At 40.2% G+C, this 22,597-nt stretch overlaps 1 protein-coding gene across 1 annotated transcript in view; it reads right to left on the bottom strand.

The window, feature by feature from the left end:
* The window catches only part of tenm2 (teneurin transmembrane protein 2), a 447,642-nt gene that overhangs the window by 133,673 nt on the left and 291,372 nt on the right, over window positions 1–22,597 (bottom strand). The window contains exon 6 of the mRNA XM_015382666.1: window positions 6,732–6,938. Within this exon, the coding sequence (XP_015238152.1) occupies window positions 6,732–6,938 (207 nt within the window). The remainder of the gene's footprint in view (window positions 1–6,731; window positions 6,939–22,597) is intronic.

Genomic DNA, 22,597 nt, shown 5'->3' with positions numbered 1-22,597 from the left:
AAACAAAGTCCAGTGGATTTTTTGGAATTACTATGACCTGGATGAGAATCTTCACCAGCACGGTGCTACTAATAGTTTTCTGCTTATTTCACATCCCTATGCTATAAATGCAGGATTTATCATAAAGTACATGGCTATTAAGCCTGTTAAGATTCTCCTACCTGAGCTGCAGATTGCTGCAGCTTCTTTAGAGTTACCCTGGGCCTGTTGGTCCCTGATTAATGCTCTGCTTCCTGGCCTAACTGTCTAGGTTTAAGGGATAAGTCTTATTGTCTTTCTCTCCACCTGCAGAAGCGAGTGCCTCAAGCAGCTGTTTAGGAATGTCTTGGACACTCTGATGGAAAAAGATCTGTGATTCTTTAATATTTTTGAGTGATGAAACTTTATCTACAACATTTGGCGACAGAAAAATGTAGTTTACCAAGTTTAATTATGCATTACGAGGCTGCAAATCCTGCCGAGGATAAATAATGAATTAAGACAGGAAGCTCTATTGTAAAAAGAGTTATTTACTTCATTGTCGCACAGAAAAACTATTTTATTCTTTAATAAATCAATATTTAAGCAGTAAAATATGCAGTTAATGCAATGCCAACAATTTTTAAATGGATCAAAAAACTTATTTAGATGAACCTTAGACCCCCCGTCCACCCCAAAATAAAAAATATACAAATGTATGTAAGTGCTCTGAAATGTTAATGAAAAACATTTCATTCTTGTTTGAAAAAAAGCAAAAAAAGCAACCTTAGAGCTTGCTGGAGGAAACACAAACATATAGAGAAGCTGTACTGCCTGAGGAGAGAGTGCTGACAGCTCCTGAATAAAACCGCAGCTCATTTTAGCCACAGCAACACAAACCCAGATGAATGTTGGTTCCAGATGCAGAGCGCTGGGAGAACATGGCTGAATCAAGACAGGGGACTCTGTCAGATGAGCTGACTGACTGGTACAGTTCAAGCCGCAGGCAGGCTATTAGGAACACCAGGAACCCGCTTTGATAAAAGACCAAGTATGCAATGAGGAAATTGAGCAATTAGCAGTCAGCCAAGCAGATCACATTTTATTCCAGTTTATCTGTTTCTCCTTTCTTTCTTCTCTTGTGCAAACCAAACGTCTATTGTGGAAGAAAGATTCTCTCCATCGCTCTCTGTATTTGTTGTCACTTTTTGTGGGGAAGGCAAAGAGTCCTTCCGACTGCCGCTGAAGCCTGACCCACTTTATTCAGTCCAAGGTCTCCCCAGCGACTGTCGAGGAGCGGAGTGGAGACTATAGCTGTAAGCCGGTGGGTTTGGCTCAGGCTAATCCCTGGAAGTCCATTATTCTCGCCAATTCAACGAAGCCCTCTCTCTGCAGAGGTGCATTAGCCTGTCTGCTAACCTGCCTCCCTGAAACCCGCTGCCCACAGACACACACTTTAGTAGAAGGCGAGGGGCACGCCGCACCATATTAATCTCACAGTGTGTCTCTGTGTGCATGCGAGTGTGTGGCCAGCTGGCAGCGGGAACCAACCAAGGCAGTTTGTTTTGCAGCCCTGGATGTGCAAACTGTTTATTGACATTTTCTGTGGTTAACAGAGAAAAGTCACAGAGCATGGATGCATGTGCTTGTTCGATGCAGGAAAAAATGCCCATTCAGCAGCTAGAAAGGGATCTTTCTCTTCTCCATCCTGGCTTTCTTTATTTCTCCATTTTCTCTCCTGGAAAAACTGCAGCCTTCATTGTTTCCGTCATGCGCCTTCTCTCCCTACTTTTTGCTATGCAGCGTGTGTTTAAAGGTGGTATATTCCCATGTGCCACTGCTTCCCGTGTCCTCTGTCAGAGAATGTCACACACTCCTCATTTGTCATTCTTCTCAGAGCTCAGAGGATGAGCAGGGAAGGAGAACTTGAGGTGAAAACTCAGAAACTTGTACGTGATGACAAAAGGGGATTATTTGTCACATGGATGTTTTTTTTATTCTAAATAGACGAATGAGCTTATATTAACATATACAGGCATTAAACGGAAGATAGAGTCAAATACATACATTTATAAATATACACACATACACACTGCCTCTGCCTTGGCTAGCCATCTCTGTCTAATTAGGAGGCAATAATCCGCTAGAGAAGAGTCATCAAATTCAGCAAAAAAACAAAACAAACACTCCATGGGCAGAAATGCATGTGTGCATACCGCCCCCGGACACGCACATGCATGCAATTCCACACATCCCACCGTTACGCAAATGTCAACCTTACATAAGCCCCATTAAGAAGAACACCATTTGGCATGGAAGGAGAGGAATGCGTCTTTGTTTTGCCTTTGTTTCTGCAGATTTGTTTCAACAAAGCCATTAAACATTCATTGCCTCTGCAGCGACTTGAGGTGGCTTCCCTGGCAGCCAGAAAGCTCGCCACTTCAAAAGAGGCATCGAGTTAAAAATAGCTGCATGTTCCCCATGCATAATGAATGGCCAGAGACGGTGCTAACGCTAGCTCTTTCCAGGAGTGATCTGCTACGCTCCGTTTGGCAGTCTTGCCCCCCTCCTTTAACCACCAGCGTTCTGAGGGAGCTGTCCACAGACAGGTGCTCAGAGTCAGACAGTATTCCCACGTAAACATCCACAGACCGATTCCAGTCCGCACCGCCGACATCACTCCGTTCCCGTTCACCCGACACGCTTCACTGGCATCACAAGTCAGGTCTGTCCACCTGTTAGCTTAGGTAATGGTGGAACACTTTAGAGGAACACACACATGCAAACAGCATGCACCTTCCTGAGGATTATCTCACTGCGGTCACTTTCTGCCTGGCTTGGTAAGGCTCATTTCCTGCCCAGCATCCCCTCTCTGTTGGTCTAAGCAAACACACACATTCAGACAGGCATGCACTTTCACGGCACGTGCAAATCCCGCCGCCGCCGCCGTTTTCTAGGTGTGTGTTTTTCCTTTCTCGCACCACCCATCCCCCGTCCTGCTTACATGCCAGGCTCTGCTTATGCAGTGCCAGACCGCCACTCTAAACTCATTTGGGTCGATTTTAATGGATGCCCAAAGCCAAGAACTTTCTCCACACCCATTAGATCCGCAGTCCTGTCTGGGAAATGTGGCAATTTGCAATTTCATCTTAATGTTGTTCTCCCTCCAACCAAATATCGCTCCTTCACTCTCTAAGCTCTCATCAGTTTACCTCTTTTCATTTCTTCTCAACATCTTTGACTTTGCATGCATCTCCCTTTCAGTCACTTTCTCCGCCTATTCTTTGCTGCTGTGCTTCGATGCTACTCGTCTCGCTCTCCCTCTTTGCTTTTTTTTTCATGCGAGATGTCTCATTAAACAGCTTCAAAAGTCAAACTTTGACTTTCTCTATCTCTGCTCCCATTTGCCTCTTTGTGGCTCCTTTTCCTGCCTCTCTATAAGCTTTTTTTTCTTTGCTTGCTTGCCGGCTGTGCGTACATGCTCAGCGCAGGCTGAAAGAAGCGCCCCAGAACACAAAGTGTGGGTGTATGCGAACAGGAATGAGAGGAAGAGAGACTGAGGCCTGCAAGCCTCACTCTCCCACTTTGCCAGTGTCTGCCATTAGGGTGTCAGTGGCAGAGTGAATTTATTTGCTGTGCGGTTACTGGGCTAATGATTGATGTTGCCCCAGCAAACAGTAAACCAATTAGAAGGCTGATGTAACGTCATTTTAAAAGCCTCCTAATCACGTTGCTCTTGAACCTGGGACCCGGGCCTTCCCTAATGAAGATTTATACTGGATCAAAGGAGAGCCTAACGCCATTAACAATAGATTGTATTCCACCAAAAATCACATTACGACTTCTCTGCCCACCCTGCTCCCTCCCATCAGGCCTCTGCTAAATATATCTGCTGATTACAAGTGCAGATGCACAGAGGAATGGAGAAACGAGGCAAAGAGCGGGAAGGGGAGGCAGAGAACCGAAAGTTGGCCCACAATTGTTCAGGATAAATGCTCGTAATGATGAACAAAGTCGTCGCTGCAGATGTTCTTCTGTCTTTAGGTGTACAAGGCTGGAAAAGAGAGCTGACATATACATCTAGAGGGCTGGAACAACCAGTAGCTTCTAGTTAGAGTGGCTCAGGTTATCCTGATCTATCTCTATAGTTCTGCTGCTATAGGCTTAGACTGCTGGAGGACATAGGGACCCCTTTTTCATCATTCTGCTTCCTTCATTCTCTCTCTATTCTCCCACTCTGCAGAATCTGTTAGTTCAATCTCTAACGTTCTGCTCTCTCTGCTATTTCTCATAGTTGCTTCATCTGGTCTGTTCCTCTTTGTTTCTAGATGTTGGAGCTTGGCCTGTTTTCCAGTGTAGTCCTGTTTCTCTGACTGTGACTAACTGGATGTGCTCTCTTCATCCTCTGACATGGGAGCTGGCTCGGAGCTCGTCTGCCTGGCTGTGTGTTTCCTGGACGGGGCCGCCTGTGGAGCTGGTTGACAGTTGCCTTTTGTATCTATGCTTCTTTTTCTATGTCTGCTTCTGTCTCCTTGAACCCCAGTGGGCCTCAGCAGATGGCCGCTCACACTGAGCCTGGTTCTGCTGGAGGTTTCTTCCTGTTCAAAGGGAGTTTTTCCTCTCCACTGTCGCTACAAGCATGCTTAGTGTGAGGGATTGCTGAAGAGTCAATGAGTCGATGCAATCAGCTGGTTTTCCTTAGATAGAAAACTTTGAATCAATCTGACTGGATGATCTGGTTGAACTGAAGGTGCCTTGAGATGACATGATGTGAATTGGAGCTATAGAAATAAACTGAATAGAATTGAATTGAATCTAGTGATGAAGAACACAGAGTCAGAGAAAATAACTAGTTTGTCTCTGCAACTTTTATCCTCCTGCTGCCATTTTATCATCCCCTTTACCTTTCACCTACTGATGGATTATTAATGTCACATGTGAAATAAGAACAAGCAGAGCAGCTCATTGGTGTCTGAGTAACTCTGCGGTGCATTAGGGTTGCTTTCCATTGCATCATTATATTTTTTGGTGATAGTTTAAAAAAGCGGCAAGGGAATATTTTAAAGGCAATACCTTCAAAAGTCAGGCGGTTTCTGTTCAGATCTGTCATGTGAGACACATCATGACTTAAGTTAACCATCTGGAATAATCTGGAAAAATACAGTTTTATTTATTCTGATTTGTTTTTTGTGGACGGTGCTTTTTTTTTTTATCATAGTTGATTTCTACTATCTTTGCCATTCGGGCTTCAATCAACAACTCAATAGTATTTGCAGGGCAGACAAAAAGAAATTCGATGAAAAACCAGAATAAAAAAAAACATACTTTTTTTTTTCTTCCTATTTCCCCAAAAATAAGCCAAGCATGTCATATTTTATCTAAAAACTTAAAAGTGTGAAACGTGCATTTAAAAGGAATCTGAATATTACAGTAGATTTAAAACTTTATAAATCTGCTTTTTTAAATCTAAAAGGTTTTGCATGTTTGCTGTTATCCAAAGAAAGGCATCCAGTTTACAAATTCCTTTTGGGCTTTATTTAAAACTAAAAAAAATAGACAAAAGATTCCCCATTTTAAGCAAAAAATAAATACATAAATAAATAAACAAAATAAAATAAAAATAAAATGGGTTGTTATAACTTTTTGGAACTGATTTCTTCATTTAAACAAGTTTATTATGCTAATTGAAGCAGATTTTTGTGCAAAGTTTGCTTTTGAGAAAAAAGTACCTGAACAGATGGGGCCCCTTTTACTATAAAAAATAAAAGAAAAAGCATGGATGTTAAAAGATTGTTTTTTTTAATTGCAGTTAGTGGAAGCAAAGAGTCAAATCCTAAAAGCCAAACTCATGGAATTAACTAAGAAATGTTATTATATTTACTCACATTGTTTGATTTTTTTCAACCTTACTGTTCTTAGCATATATCTTTACGAAGTTATTCTATATATTGTTTCAGTGAAATATGGCTTCATAGTGCATATTTTCAACTGAACTTCAAATTCCTTATTTTTTTCACTCCAGTTTCATACATCTCCCATTCAAACTTAAAAAAGCATTTCATGTGTATTAAAGTTTCATTCCTGCTGTTATATTTAACAGCTCTCATACAAATGTCCTCCTCTCCTGACTAAACTGTTCCTCTGCTCCTGCTTGGATCTACATTACACAACAATTCAACTGTGACACATTTTCTCCTCTGCTTTTTTTGGCTCGAATGTTGCTCTGAGGATTTCTTGAATGAAAAGTTGCAACCTATATGTGATCCCAGGCATTCATTCATCTAAATATTGCAAACACACTGCAAAAAATAGATTTTTTTCTTAAAACAAGCGCATTTTTCATTGAATTAAGCAGGTGAGTGAAATACTTTGCCAATGGAATAAGACAATTTACATTAAAAAATAATTAGATATTACACACTAAATAGTCTTAGATTACATTTACATTTTTGCAGTGCGTTTGCAATGTTATTTTAAGGGTTAACATACTCATTCCATTAGCAGATCATTTTATTTACCCTCTCAAATTAAGGGTAAATAAAGTTATTTGGAGATTTCTTTACTACTTTTAAGTTTGGTTTTGTGTTGCACTGTTTTGTTTAAAGAATTTCAAATATATGCTAGCACCAGGACTAAATAAGAAAACAGAATAAACAAATTTGAGCAGTTCAAGGTCAGGGGATTAAATAGGGACCAGGATTTGGACAAGATATGAAAACAAAGACGAGACGTATGAAGAGATAAAAATGTAGCTGGAATGAGCACACGCTTACCCGAGGAGGAGGACTGAGCCCGTAGCAGGTACGAGTCATCTCGGTGAGGCTCCAGGTGAGAGTGGGTGGAGTTTTTCTCCAGCAGAGGAACCTGGCATTCCCTGATGGGGGGGGACGGACCAGGGGAGGGGTGGTGAGGGGCAGACGAGGACGACGGAAGGGACGGCGGGAGCAGGGTGGAGGAGGAGGTTGGAGGGAGTGGGCGACCTGGAAGATGGAGGGAGAGGAAGAGAGGAATATGTTAGACAGAACAGATGGCTGACAATGAAATGAGGGTCGGTACATTTTCCATGAGTAATGGGCAGAAGCTTTCAGCGGGTAAATGTAGCAAAAACTACCAAAATAACTTTTTAGCCATAAAGATGGCATCTTTCTAATGCCAAAGAGGAAACTAAACTAAGAGAAACTTCTGTTTAATTTAATTTAAATGATGAATCCGTTTTGAAGAGATGCACTAATTGCCTTTTGCAAACGATAAGTCATTTAAATGTGAACTCGAAGCACACCTTCTTGCATTGCTGGATCTACTACAGAAAATGAAATGTAGTAACAGGAATTACACCGCAGCCTTTATTAGATAAGCCATTCAGTAAAGCTGTAGGCAAAAATCGTGCTTCTCCTGGATCTTTATAACAGAAGTAGGAAGCCGGCTCAATTCAAACACAGAAACCTGTGAAGGCTGATGGAAAACTCTGCTGAGCAAGTGCCAAACCAATGTCATTCATGTTTTCAGAATATTTTTATGATCATATTCTATATTTTAAAGAAAAATAATAGCACAGTCCTTACTTTTTTCATAACTAGTGAAAAAAAAAAGCAAAATTACTGGGGGTTCTTACCCCCTTATGCTGCTATAGGATTAGACTGCTGGAGGACATAGGGACCCCTCATTCCGCTTCATTCTATCTTTATTCTCCCACTCTGCAGCATCTCTTAGATCAATCTCTAACATTCTGCTCTCTGTGCTTTATCTCATCGTATGATCCGGTGAACTGTAAAGTGGCTTGATGTGTTGTGAAATGGCGCTATATAAATCAAATGAATTAAATTAAAGATAAACACTGGTTCTGCCATCCAATCATGTTTTTCTACCAAGTATTAGCGACTTATGAACTGGTCTGCTGTCACTACATTTTTCCTCTTCGCATTTAGTTCCCTGTTAGAACCATAAACAGAATTATATTAGTGAATTATTTTTCTCCAAAACGCTTATTTTGGCCTAGCAAAACAGATGACCAATCTTCAGAGATGGGAAGTAACGAAGTACAAATACTTTGTTACTGTACTCAAGTAGATTTTTCTGATATTTTTACTTTACTTTACTACTTATTTTTATGGCGACTTTTTACTTCTACTCCTTACATTTTAAAAAATTGTCTCGTTACTTTAGTTTTGAATCATTTCAATGGAGTTACCGTTATTATTTTTCACGTCATCAATACCAAATTCAATCTAATTGGATGGGAATCTACGTTGCATTTGACGCACCACTACAAGATGAATCGACAGATTCGGCGGTATTCATTGGCGGCAAATCATTGCAGCTTGGTGGCGGTGGCGTTAGCATAGTAGCATGGACGACGAGATGATTGAAAATGAACACAACGGAGATCTAGTCCTATTGGCAGACATCCATTTAAAATGTAGGCAACGGCATGAAAAAAGTGGTTTCTACTTTTACTTTTATACTTTAAGTAAATTTACAAGCCTGTACTTTGTTACTTTTGCTTGAGTAAAGAAGTTTAATCAGTACTTCCACTTTTACCAGAGTATTTTTTAACACAAGTATCTGTACTTTTACTCAAGTACGGAAAGTGAGTACTTTTGCCATCTCTGCCAATCTTCCCCAAAGTGGCTGCTATTTCACTGAGTGTGATCAACACAAAAACCACAGCTAACAGAAGTCCACTCCCAACTCTCCTTAACTATCCGTCCATCTGTGCAGGACACAACAGGACACACGTAACGGTGTCCATATTCACTGAACATGTCAATAAGCCATAGGGAAACATGCTGTTTATTGGGACCCTAATTTTAATAAAGTCTTGCGGGGTGAGACCACATTAACAAATTAAAAAGACAAAAAAAAAAAGGGAAAAAACCCACAAACACGAATTTCATTCGATTTTTCTTGTTAGTACAAGTATGAGTTGTTTCCTTTGTCAAATTTCATAAAGTCCCATTTCACCATGAACGGTTGTTCACAAGGGCCTACATTTATTGTTCGATTGTCCTCTACGTGGCTAAGTCGAAAGAAAGTTAACAGTCAAGTCTTTAAATAGTTGGAGCCATGGGATGCATGGACACAATCAGGTTGTCCCATCCACCAGAGGGAGGAGAGAAGGATGAAGACAATTCCCACTACTCTCCAAAGGTTTGAAATCAAGGACAAAGACAAATCTAATAAATTCTATTTAGAGACAGCTCAAAATATAGAATAATTATGGCTGCCATATTTGCAGCTCAATCAATCAACAATATGGTAAGAATGAGGCCACGGAGTCCAGCGAAACCACTAAAGGACTCGGGTTATTAGAGCCACTAATTAGGTAGTCGACCAAAGACTTTCCAACTTCCATCTTCTGCTGATTCTAAAGTTTAAATTATAGTCCCAGGTTCTGGTAAACCTTCAATATTTACTATAAAGTTAAAAAATGTTTTAACGTTCCTTTTACCAATAATGAACTCATCTGGAAAACCTTAAACTTTTTCTATAAAAGATTTTTTTACCGAGCAAAACAAGAAGATTGCTGAGTGTTGTTCATTGATACTTTCAAAATATATCGACAGCATTCTCTGTGCTTTTGCTGAATATTGACAGAAATGACAAACTAAAAGTCAAAACTTGCAAAGTGCCGCACACACAGATTTCTGTGCAGAAGACTAACATCAAGGAAAAAGGTACCGGGTCGAAAAGAAAGGGAGGAGAATCAATGCTGACATAATTTAGGACCCGTAACAGTTGGGTGTATTTGATGGCTTACTTGCTCGCTCGTCCTGCATCAAAATGAAACACATAAATCACTTTTGTATCTGCAAATGCTGCTCTCTGTGTCCTGCTTGCTCTGTGGAGAAATTCTGGAAAGGAACAGACGCCGACCGGTGATTTTTGTCCGAGCTGCTCCACCTTGGAGCTTTGCATCGCGGAAACCAGAGCCTGGATCGATCCACAGCCCCACGCTAACTGCACCCCAGAGAGATGCCGGCCTTGTCTTCTGTTTAGGTATGTGCACGTGTGCCTTGGTGTATGTGTGTATATATATATATATATATATGGTCAATCTCGTCAGAGCAAACAGAGAAAAATGGATAAACAGTGGCAAAGGAAATACTGCAAGCTGACAAGAGGGAAAAGGAGATAGAAAAAGGAGGGACTATGACAGACGGAGGAGGAGGTGTGAAGAAGTTAAGGTCACAGGGGTATCTAAGGGAATAGAGACTAAAAAAAAGAAAAATAGAGATGGAGAAAAAATAAAGCACGGAAAAAAGACGGACAACAAGCCAAAAAAAGGAAGATAACTCTTTACTGCTAAAGAGGCCCACATTCACACATGCATGAACTTTATTGACATCCCGTTCCTTCATGAATATGCTTGGTCTGCCCACCTTCACAGCTATGGCTGATTTAACTTCTCTGGCTAGCCTGTTCACGAGGTTTAGCAATGAGTTCATGGGAATATTTCAATGTTCTCCCAGAACATTTGTGAAGCATTTCTCAGGTCAGACACGGACATTGGATGAGAAAATGTAGCCAGCAGCCTTCTAATTCACCCTGAAGGTTCTACTAGTTTAAGGTCAGGAATTTCTACAGGGCAGGCAATTTCCTTCAAACCAAACTTCTTCAAATGTATCAGTATTTGTGCTCTGGTTCATTTTCAGTATTAAGTTGTTCACAGCAAAGCAAGTCCATGAAGTTGTCAAAAATATTTTGGTATTCTGAAAGCCTTAGGAGTTCACTGGAAGTACAATGCCCAGCGTTTCCCAGAAAACCAGGGCAGAAGAGTCATTACTCCTCTAAATCTGGCACAATGCTTTTGGGTAACTGCCAAACTTAGACTCTGTTCAATGCTTTAGGAAACACATCACAATTGTTCTGTAGCACAATCTTTGCATGCATAACACCACAGGAAAACCAACTTAATTTAGGGATATAAAGTTGGTTGTTCCTCAAATAAAATAATCTGATAAAGATCAACTAGTGACAAATTAATTATAATATTTAGTCATTCCCTGTTGGATTAATTGATCGCAGAGCATCCTATTGATGCCCACTGAACTCATGTGCACGACCCATTATCCCCATTTACCCTCTGAAAACCGTTCCGTAACGAGCTTGGATCAGTTAACCGTGCCGAGCTTGGTTCCTTATGACCGTTTACATCTTGCACGGTTCCTCGCCCCCTAGAGGTGATCTATGGTACTACTGTCCTCTAGAGGTAGAGGAATTTTGCAGAGAGTCAGGCGAAAAAGGCAGCCTTTGGTGAATTTACTTGACATAGTCAGGTTTTGGGAAGTGGATACGACAAACGATAGTCTAATCTGGGCTTCCAGATGCAGGAAATAACGACAGACGTCAAAGTTCATCACACTGCTAAGCAGAAATACTGGAAACTTGTGTTGCACCAATGCCATTTTTGGCCCTGATACCAATACCCGATACCTGGCTGTGAAGTATTGGCCGGTACCGATACCATCTGTTTGAAATTGATGTGTGTGTGTATATATGAAGAACTTTATACTACTTGGATGTAAAATAATTACCATCATGGCTTTGTCAAGCTGCTGCCTTCCTTTGTGAAGCAGGAAAAAGACTAAAACAAAGTGAATCCAGTAGAACTTTTTATTGCCTACCTGGAATGGGTGACAATAGTTGAATAAGCTATTGTTCCACTAAGAGGAATGACTCTTAGTGGAACCTCCCTACATGTCAGCTTTAGCCACTCCTCTCTCCATTAATTTAATTTAAATTCAGTTTATTTCTATAGCGCCAATTCACAACACGTTTCATCTCAAGGCACTTTATAGAAACAATTCAATCAGATCTTCCAGTCAGACTGATTCAAAGTCAGAATTCAAATTCACGGGCTGCATCCTCGGAAGTCCATATTCAAAGGCCGATTACGTCATAGCTAGTGTTGCACCAATGCCATTTATTGGCCCCGATACCAATACCAGGCTGTGCAGTATCAGCCGATACCATACCAATACCATCTGTTTGAAATTGATGTGTGTTTATGTATGAAGAACTTTATACTACTTGGATGTAAAATAATTGCCATCATGGCTTCATGTCCAGCTGCTGCCTACCTTTGTGAAGCACGAAAAAGACTAAAACAAAGTGAATCCAGTAGAACTTTTTTTTTTCTACCTGGAAGGGGTGACAATAGTTGAAGAAACCTTAGGCTCTCAAAATGGTATTGGTGCCCTATTGGTTGGTACTCGCCGATACCGATCCCACCATTTTAGTTCTGGATCGGGGCTCCACCTGATACTGGTATTGGTGCAACACTAACCATTAACCAGAACAGCCTAGTTTAGACTTTTCAGTCACCAAAAAGAAAGATGACAAAACCTGATTGTTACCAAAGCAAGATCTTAGATACATTTATTAAGAAAGACAGAATTACATAGGACTGGGATAGAAGATGTAAGTTACACAGATCTAGAAACATTCATGTGTTTCCTGCTCAACACACAAACATGTCTTTGCATACAATGCAATAGAAAACCAAACACAAAAACACTGATTGTCACTGATAGTCGATGTTACGGCCGATTTATACTCAGAAACCAGGTCATCTGCACGTGTGTTGCAGTGAGGCAAATGTGCCCCCACTTCTGCAGACACTTTGCTGCACCTTGTATCGTTATCGGAGATACACAACTGGCAACCGAATATAAATGTCTGAGATTTCCTGATTACGGAGGCTGACCGTAATCAGGAAATCTCATGCACTCTTTGTTATTTGAGAACCGAGACCGGAACTGAACCGCGGCGAGCCCTACTGATGAACTAGTACCATGTTAGCGCTGTTTCGTTGTGTCTGGCACGATCCATTTCAGTTGTACGTGCCATTTACACTCAACAGTTACCTCGGTTACCGTGCTGGGTAATGTAAATAGGACTATTGTTTCTTTGTGTTTGAAGAGGCAGCCTGCATGCATAGGTACTGGATTTTATACACCTCTGTTCATGGAAGTCAATAGAAACCTAAGATCCAGTGATTTGGATGATATCTCAGTACTTCTGGCAATGAGGCTATAAAAGGGGGGCTGACCAAGGTGAAAGGAGAAGGAAAATAATGAATAAGCCTCAGACATGCATGAAGAAAAGTTGATCAGTCAGTCCTAAAGCGATGTTGGGAAAGGATCTGAGCTATTTGCATATTTCACACGGCCTGTAATGGGGCTATTGGTGACAGCGGGCGATGAAAAACGCCTCTGTTCAAGAGCGATTTAGTGCTGTTGCCTGGCTTTATCACAACTTTGTAAGTCTGAACTTGTGTGCAGAGGGTTATGTGTATGGGACTGTAGTTATTAATATTTTAAATCACTTTAATTACAAAAAAGGAAAAATTGCACTAGTTGGCCAAAAGCAATTAAGGGAACTTTAATCTCCTTAGCAATTATGCTGTGGGGCATCCTTAACACAGTCATTTCTGCCCGCTACATTTCTAGAAAGGTCAGTGAAAATTGCTTTGTGTTATTAGAACAAAGACTTGGCAATGAGCTTACAGGGTTCCTCTTGACTATTTGTTCTCGGCCATCCTTCAGCCGCCTCCCCGGCCATCTGTATACAGCTCTCAGGCCTTCACTCCATGCCTGTCTCTCACTCTCAGAACCCGCCGTTCTCTTGCAAGTGTTGATTGGTGCGAAAAAAATAAGCATATCATGGGGGACATTCTAGGCATTCAGAGTCTGTAGTACCGTATTAAAAGCAAGACAATTCCTTGTTGATTTGACAGCGAAATATAATCATCCTCTGGGGTGAAAGCTAATGTATCTTTCGGTGATACATTAACTGTACCTGTTCTTTCCCTGACTGTTTTTCCTTGATGTCTTCCCTCTTTCCAAACCTGTCCTTCCCTCTTGGCTCAATCTGTCCATCCGTCCGGCCCATCTGGCTGAGGTGAGGAGCGCTAGGCCGAGGAGAGGGGAGCGGCGTGGAGCGAGGGATGGAGCGACAGCTGGAGCCCAGTCAGACAAGGAGAAACAAATTACCCTTCTAACGAGAGCCATTCATCATCTCTTCGTCTCTCTCCTTGTTCCATCATCCCTTCTTTTCTTCCACACCTCTCCTTTTAAAATGCATCACACCTGGTTGGCTAAAACCAGATCTGCCACAAGACTTTTCTCAGCGACGCTCTTATTTAGCTGGAAAGTGCACGTTCTGTGTGCTTTTTAAAGATAATAAGGTACAAAGTAGAGGGAGATGATGGGGGAGGGATGGGGGCAACATGATAAGGCTGATGTGAAATGATTGAATGAGCAGGAGGGAGACGACACATACCCACGCCGGCACACGGAGAGGCTCATTACCATGGCTGCTGTCATCACAGATGTTGGTCTGAGGGGGAGCTGTCAGTCAGTGTGTGCGAGTCTAACTATATATGTAAGAGAGTGTGTGCGTCTGTATTCTTAGGGCTATTTAGACAGCTGCTGACACAATGAGCCCTTTTCTCTCTTCGTCTTCCCAGTCCAGTCACTCTCTTGATACCTCCTTTTTATTTTTTTATAACTAAGCATTTTTATTTAAGCGTGAAACTTGTACACCTGTTGTCGCCTGCATGTGCGAGCAACAAACGCACGCCGCCTTCCTATGCAGAAATGTTCCTGCTCTTTCCCTTGCCTGCATTCATTCCCTCACCGCCTCCCTCGCTTGCCTTTTCTCCTGCAATCAGCTTGGTTATAGAAAATAAGCGGCAGGATTCATGAAGAGGAAAAGGACAGACGAGTATATGATTCAACAGACGCATTTTAATTAATAAAGTTGGACTCGATTGTATGGCTGGCTCTCTTTCTTTGATGTGTAACAGAGCATCTGGGTTCTTCTCCTCGCCTAGAGCTATCCTCTGCTTGTGCTTAGTTTCTCTCTTTCATCTTGCCAGCATCAATTCATTGCTGCTCAACTAGAGGGATCCTAACTTCCTATACAGGCAGACCCTCCATGCACACTAAATGCCTGGAGCCTAATGCTCAAGATGCCTTACTTTCAATAGGAAGGGAAAAAAAGGTGGTATGTACGCTTACAGCATCACGATGCTCTGCTCGACGTTACATCATTTGCCGTATTGACTTTGAGAGTCCTAGCTGGGGCTTAACAATCCAAAACTTAAAGATTTCTACTGAGAACCAACCCAGGTTTTCTGTTAGGGATAATCTTCATTCATTCATTCATAAAAATACTCTAAAATACCTTGGCTGTTAAGTACATCTCCATTAATAATAGCTCTTTTTTTTTTACCCAAGGTATAAAATATAAATTATAATATTTTATCACATCTCCCTGTGGAGTCAGATTAGTTATACAGAGATCCCTTTTTTGTCAGGATAAAAGTAATCATCTTTATTGTGTAAGTCAAAAGGTTAGGAGAAAAGGAATGGGAAGATAAGGGGAAGCCTATATAGATAAAATTAATATGGTTACTCCTGTAAAGGGTCATGTTTGATAAAGGGGACATATGTCTATAATGGTGACATTGAGAGAAAGCACATTCATGGTAGAATGACACATCCTACCATAGTTCACTGACATCACAGAGGAAACTGAACCCACTGGAACCGTCCTTTAGGAGCAAAGACTTAAGACTCATTTACAGAGAGATTACTTCTTGGAAAAGACCTCATAATAGCCTGTGTTAGAGTTTATAAATATGATAATACTGGACAAAAAAATATCTTTAAATGAAAAGTCTGGTTATATTCAGAATTCAAACTTCTTAAAGTTCTTTAAATCTGAAATGATTCCATCCTGTTCAATAAATGATCAGTGTTTTTAATTCAGAGTAATTTTCATGTGAATGTGCTTTACTGGAGGCATCCATGTTTGTCAAAGAACACTACTGCCACCTACTGGTTAGTGACGTCACGGTGCGGTATCGGCTGTTGATCAAGTCCCAGTGCTGTATCTGGTGTTTGTCACAACGCGCTATTATCCAAGTCATCTTGAAAACATTCTTCTTCCAAATGTTGGCTACATATTACGGGTTTTTTCTCTGGCCAGAAGTTCGATGGCAAATCCTCCCTCTTCAAGTTGGCGATCCAACGACCAACCCGTCCGTGGAGGATCAGGAATCAGAAAGGTGGAATAACTCTTTTTTTCACTTTTACCCGATGTATTCCAGCATCCAGCTGCCATGCACGTGGGCATTGTCAGTTTCACTATAGCTCTGGTGAATTTCAATGGTGAAGTCCTCTGGAAATCTTCAATAATTGTTGTTGATTGCAGATGTGTCTAGTAGTTCCCATTGATTTAGCTTGTAAAGCGGGGAGAATGGCGCTAGGCTTACCGCACCGTGACGTCACTGCTGGAAGATGGCAGGAGGGAGGGGCTACTATATTTGGGCAAAAATGGCCGCTCCCAGACTCAGTGATCACAACAAAAATGGTTATTTTTATGCTAAATTCATTTAATCAACGTGAACGTATTAGTTTTGGGTATAAATAATGATCCATTGATCATTTCCTGCTGACCATAATCTTCCTTTAAAAGATTTAAAGTGGAGCATTATCTCATTAGAATTTAAAAGTTTAAATGAAAAATTAGGAATAAACATTGATTCCAGCTCTTCCTAAATCTTTAAATCAGGAATTTTTTCATGCCCACTTCAGGAAAAAAACATGTGAAGGTAGAGAGAGTGAGATTAAACTAAGATAAGATTAAGATCAGTCTTTTTTAACAGTGGGACAGGTTTTATATATATATATATATATATATATATATATATATACCGTATATATATACCGTATATATATATATATATCCTTAACATTGGTTCATATTTTATTTAGATAAGAATATTTATGTATTATGAATAATCAGCTATCTGTTTTTAACTCCATAAAAATGCAAAACTTTACCTTTGGCTTAAAGTGCAAAAGCAGGATAAAGCATCAGAGAAATTTAACTAAACAAACCCAAGAGCATAACTGCATTGCAAAGCTATAATTATCTTATCTTGATAACTTTGCCCTCATAATTGTTGAGTCAGACTTGTAATTCAAATTAAAAGGGGATTAATTACAACGCCCTCGGGAAGGGGTACAATTGAGAGCCATGCCAAGGTCATCTTTGAAGCAATAAAAGGCTTGTCGCCTCGTCCAGTAAGGTCTGACACTCTTGTCATCTCAAACATGAATTGTTTAAGCCTCCCTTCCAGCAATTCTTCCAACTTTCCTGCCGTTTAGGAAGCCAGTTTGTTGCACACGTATTCCTGTTAATCTATGGAGAATGCTACTGTTGATCTAATCCGTCTGGACATTATTTCTGAGGACCAATGAACAGGTCTTTCTCAGGATGAGTGGGGTCTTTACAGATGCTACTGTATAGAGTATGTGTGATGAAAAATGTTTTACAGTCTCAAAGAGGTACTGAAAACCTGGAAAAAAAATCTAGATGTCGTTTTTTCTTAAAATAATATGGAACAACACAATTTGCACTTAAATTAATAAAAAGCAAAGGCATTGTCTTATTTAAAGTGCATATTATCTAATTGTTTTACTCTAAGAGTAGAAATACTCACATCATTGGCAAACTGTCTAATTTAACTACTCAAATAAAGGGTAAAATAGTTAATTAAAGAAATATTAACTTATTTCTATATTGTTTTTCCAGGGCACAGCTTTCACTGGAAAAACGATCTAGAAATAAATAGAATTTTCTTAAATTAAGTGTATTTACCAATAATTTGAGTAAGTAAATGAGGTAGTTTGCCAATGGAATGAGTATTTTTACTCTTTAAATAAGATAATTAGATAAAATGCACTTGAAATAAGACAATGCAATTGTTTTTTTTCTTATTTAAGAGTAAATTGTCTTGTTCCATTGGCAAAATGTCACTTTTAACTCCTCAATCAGAATCTAGATTTGGATTTTTTACAGCGTTGAATGTGATATTATGTATTATTACACGACACATTGAAAACCAGTTATATATTCCTCTGGTTCAAAGGAAAGCCTTACCTTAACAGCTTGTCATTAAGCCAAAGTCTGTTAATAACAAGCGATTTTAAATCAGAGGAGCTCAAATCCCAACATTTAAAACATATGGGGCTGCCCACTTCTTTAAATTTTGAAAAATCTTCTTCATTAAAAAATAAGCCAACAAGAAACCCCCACGCTTACCATGTGGAAGTAAAGCGAAAATAAATTGCATGACTATGTTAACTGAAAAAATAATTATAAAAATAGGAAGAAGAAAAAAGACTGGCTCAGATGTGACGTGAAATGACTCAGACAAGTATCGGGGAAAAAGAAAGAGTTGTTAATTACCATATTATGGAAAGCATCCGGCCTTTAAAGCCCTGTTGCTGTGAATTAGGCTCACACTGTTCATTTAGATCGGGGGATGATTCATGTCGTGTTTCACCTCCTCGCCAACATGTGCTTGTCAAGTTCGGATTAGGGAAGATGCCTGATTTAATCAAATTAATCCATCAGTCAAAGTCTAGTTATTTTGTTTTTAAAAATACCTATTTTGATTTGTTCAGCTGGAACATTCGTATAGAAAATAATGAAACTAGAGCTAACCTTCTTTTTAACTTTCACTTGCCCTTGTTAGCACTGGTTTTGCAGAATCTACTAAATCTTTTAAAAACAAATTCAGACATCAGGACAGATTAAGATGGGATTCACGTGTGCATTTATTAGGATGAATAATGCGCTACATGTTGCTGCAGTGAAACAGGAGCCTCTTTTACTGCTATTACAGGATGTTCGTTGCCTCTTTCCTCACTTCTTTTTAGCTCCAGAAGAGAAGTAAAGGGGACAAACCTGACCTGACACAGAGCAGTACACTCAACCTTTACACCCCGGCGGACAAATGCGGCCCAGGATCTATCTGCATGTGCTAATTGAAACATGCCTCCCGTTGCCCGAGTATGCAAAGGTGTGTGTGTGTTTCTGCAGCTGGGTATAGCATTGGGATGCTGCAGCACACTCGTGCTGTCCACCATCGGAGATGCCCACTGTGTGACTCAGGGCAACTGGAGTGGCTGCATTACCATATAAATTACATCCATGTTGTTGCTGCCGCTGAGGATTGATGGTATTGTTATGGATTCTACGGGTTGGACCCTCATTGAAAACAATCAAACAAAAATAGCCTCCTCTCACATAAATACAAATGCACAAATAGCCTTTAAACAAGCGCACCTCCCTAATAGTGGATAGACACACACATGCATGGTGCATGTGAGAAGACATGAAAGCGGAAAGACCCTCGACCCAAGGTGCGGATGGAGAGGCACCTATCCTCTTAAGCTTCCATTACCTCTGAACAGCTGTCTAATGGCTGAACGAGGAGGAAATGTCTGCAGATAAATCTCTCTGTGGTAGTTTGCATGTGAGGAAAAAGTTGCTGTGCAAATCAGTTCTCTTTTATTGCAGCTTCCTTAACTAGCCCGCCTGTTAGTGGCAAAGGTTTCAGTGAAGATGCATATCAACTGGTTGAAAAGACGACATGATTTAGGTCCAAACGTCTACATTAGCTTTAAAAGTGAAACACCAGACCAGAAATGGGTGTTTAAAACTAGTGTTGCACGATACCAATACCAGTATTGGGCGGGGCTCCGATCCAATACTAAAATGGTGGTATCGGTACCAATAAATAGGGCACAGATACCATTTTCAGAGCCAAAAGTTTCTTCAACTATTGTCACCCATTCCAATAAAAAGTTCTACTGGATTCACTTTGTTTTAGTCTTTTTTCCTGCTTCACAAAGGTAGGCAGCAGCTTAAAAAAAGCCATGATGGCAATTATTTTACATCCAAGTAGTCTGCAGTTCTTCATATATACACACACATCAATTTCAAACAGATGGTATTGATATGGTATCGGTATCGGCCAATACTGCACAGCCAGGTATTGGGTATCGTATCGGGGACAAAACATGGCATCTGTGCATCACTTAAAACTGGGCTGTTTGGTCTGTTGGAGTTTTCCTCACTTTAGTCCATATTAGACGTTAAAATTATGTTAAAAACCAAGTTTTCAACGATCTGAAAATTACAGGTTTTCACCTTTCAACCCGATGCAGACGTCATTTGGACGTACATTAATTCGTCTTTCAAACATTTTTTTGTAAATTGGGGAAAAGCTGTAATTTACTGTTCTAACGCCTCGGTCACAGCTGAGTTTCCTCTGTCCCCCAGCAAATGCATGTCCGGTGACATCAAGCTGGGTTAGCATTGATGATATCACCAGTGTGACAGAAATCAGGAAAGTAAACAATGGAGAGCAGCATGGAAGGAAGCCAGCGCGTAGTCAGTGTGTTTTATTGTTTCTCTCTATTATCTGTCTGAATCCCTCTGACCAGAGCTGCTCCATGTTTATCCAATGGAAACAGAGTTGTTTCTGCTTGACGTCCTCACGTTGTGTTCAATGGTATCATGTAATTTAGAGTGTCAACCTGGCTCTGGTGTTCCCACAGCATGCAGATCAGAGACGAGGAGATTTTAAAGCGGGTCGCTTGTGAGCTGTTCCCACTGCCACTAAAAGCTCATTGATCCTGGGTTTAAACTGGTTTTTCGGCCACGGGGGGAAGGGGTATAATAAAGAAAGGTTTTCAGTAACCGTCCAGACATCAACCCTATTTGAAATCTGGTGACTATTATTACGAGCCGAGACAATGCAGGCATGTCAGTCAATTTTAGTTTCCTTTAAGAGGACTGATCAAATATTCAGACAGACGCTTGATGATGGCCGCCTCTAGATAAGAGATGTTTAACCAAATATTAGCAGGGATGTTTTTTTTCCCTTTAAACCTTTATTTTAAATGAAATAAACTGAGATCATTTTCAAATTTGTCATGTCCTTCAAAGTTTGATTGATAAATTTATAAATAAGTGCTTGTTAACCTGATTGTGTTTATTTTAAAAAAGCATAAATATTTCAGCAACTAAAACCCCTTTTGTGATAAAATGTTAGAATAAAAAATTAGGAATTTTATAGGATCAGGCGGAAAACTTTCATATTTTGTCATGTTTGTTCGAGTAAAAGGTGAAAGCTGACAGAAGAGAAAAAAAAAAATCTTTGATTTCTTAAGGAAGAAAAAAAAAAGACCTGCAATGAATGATGACACAACCACATCATAAGAGAAACTACTCTGGAGCTTTTGATATAACCTGATGTAAAAAAAGTACATTTATGTTTTGACCTGAAAACACTTTTAGAGGAAGAAAACATATAAATCTGAGCAACAAGTAGTTGGAATGAAAAAATAAAGAAAATATTACATAAAGAATAAAAAGGCTTTATATAAAAGAGGTTAATTTATCTGTATTAGCCAACAAATGTTATTCAAAGTTCGAACAAAAATTAGGCAAATGCTTATCATATATAATAAAGATCACGATGTAATTAAAGTTAAATTAGAGATTAGGTTAAAGCCTTCTGGTGCGGATTGAGGCAAAAATTAAACACGAACAAGAAATCATGGCGCTCCTCCAGATTCCAGGGATAAACTCTTACGGGTTCGTCACTGAAGCCTAAATCAGATGTTTACTACAATTACAGACACCCTGAATTTACTGCCTGATTATACCCCGCATCAATTTTGTGGTGGGTAGAAAATGCCCATGCAAGGACCACAATTTAGAGGGAGCAGAGAGACAAAGCAAAAGCAGAAACAAAGCAATCATCCAACACGAGAAAATACAGTTATCAAGAATCAAATGCATATGGAATGGCTTATAAAAAGGATTATAAACAAAAAGGCTTTCAAAATCCACAAGCGTGCAGTGCAACACACAAGCATACTGTAGGTATCCACACACATTCCTATTGAACATAGCAGGGCGCCTCTGAACCACTTGCCAATTGCCGCAGTTGCTACGGCAATATGGTTCGGCACAAAATTCGAGAACAGAAAAAATGAGGAACGTAGGGCAAGAAATCCATGCAAGAAAGAATTTAAAGGGTTTAAAGGACAAGTGTCTGATGTGCGGATCTTTCAGTTGGCAGAGTTGTGTTGTGAAATGCCCTGTGGTTGTTTGATATGCACTGATTAAACTTAATTCCACTGATATAAGCTGTCTGAGGTAGCATGATGTAAATCCTATGTGTCTTGTGTGGGTGAGTCAGCACTATCTCCTCTGACGGCGTAAAAGTCCCTGCTATCCTCTACAATGGGATCAGCCAAAAGGGAGATGATGCATTTCGAGCCAATGGATAATGACTGCACTGTGGCCTGTTGCTGTGAGAGAAATCCTCTCTTCCCTTTGATGTTCTCTAGCCTCTATTTATAGTAAGAGCATGAAAACGGGATGGAGAGCTGGGAAACACAGTAAGCAACATTATGTTCTCTATAACTAGCCTTCTGCTGTGCACTCTGATCAAGAATGAGAGCGGGTCGGCTCACTCGTGGAAACGTTTCGGACTTCATTCTCCTGGACGTCAGCGGGGGGGAATTCACCGGTAGAGACACTAGGCAGTCGTCCGAGCAAGAAGAGGTCTGTTTGATTTCTATGCATTTTTTAGAAGAAAGGAGTAAAAGAGTTGAGGCAGAAAGAAGAACATTGGTAACACCTTGAGATGACTTATCACATTTTCAGCAAGGAATAACCAATGTGTCCCATAGCTGAAACTAATACATTTGCAGTGATTGAATGAATTTAGTAAGGATAAACCATATTGGGATTTTGGCCG

This window comes from Cyprinodon variegatus, unplaced genomic scaffold, assembly GCF_000732505.1.
Source record: "Cyprinodon variegatus isolate N-32 unplaced genomic scaffold, C_variegatus-1.0 Scaffold13, whole genome shotgun sequence".
Lineage (NCBI taxonomy): Eukaryota > Metazoa > Chordata > Actinopteri > Cyprinodontiformes > Cyprinodontidae > Cyprinodon > Cyprinodon variegatus.
Note: the sequence above shows the minus strand (reverse complement) of the source record. Positions and strands in the feature narration are given on the sequence as shown.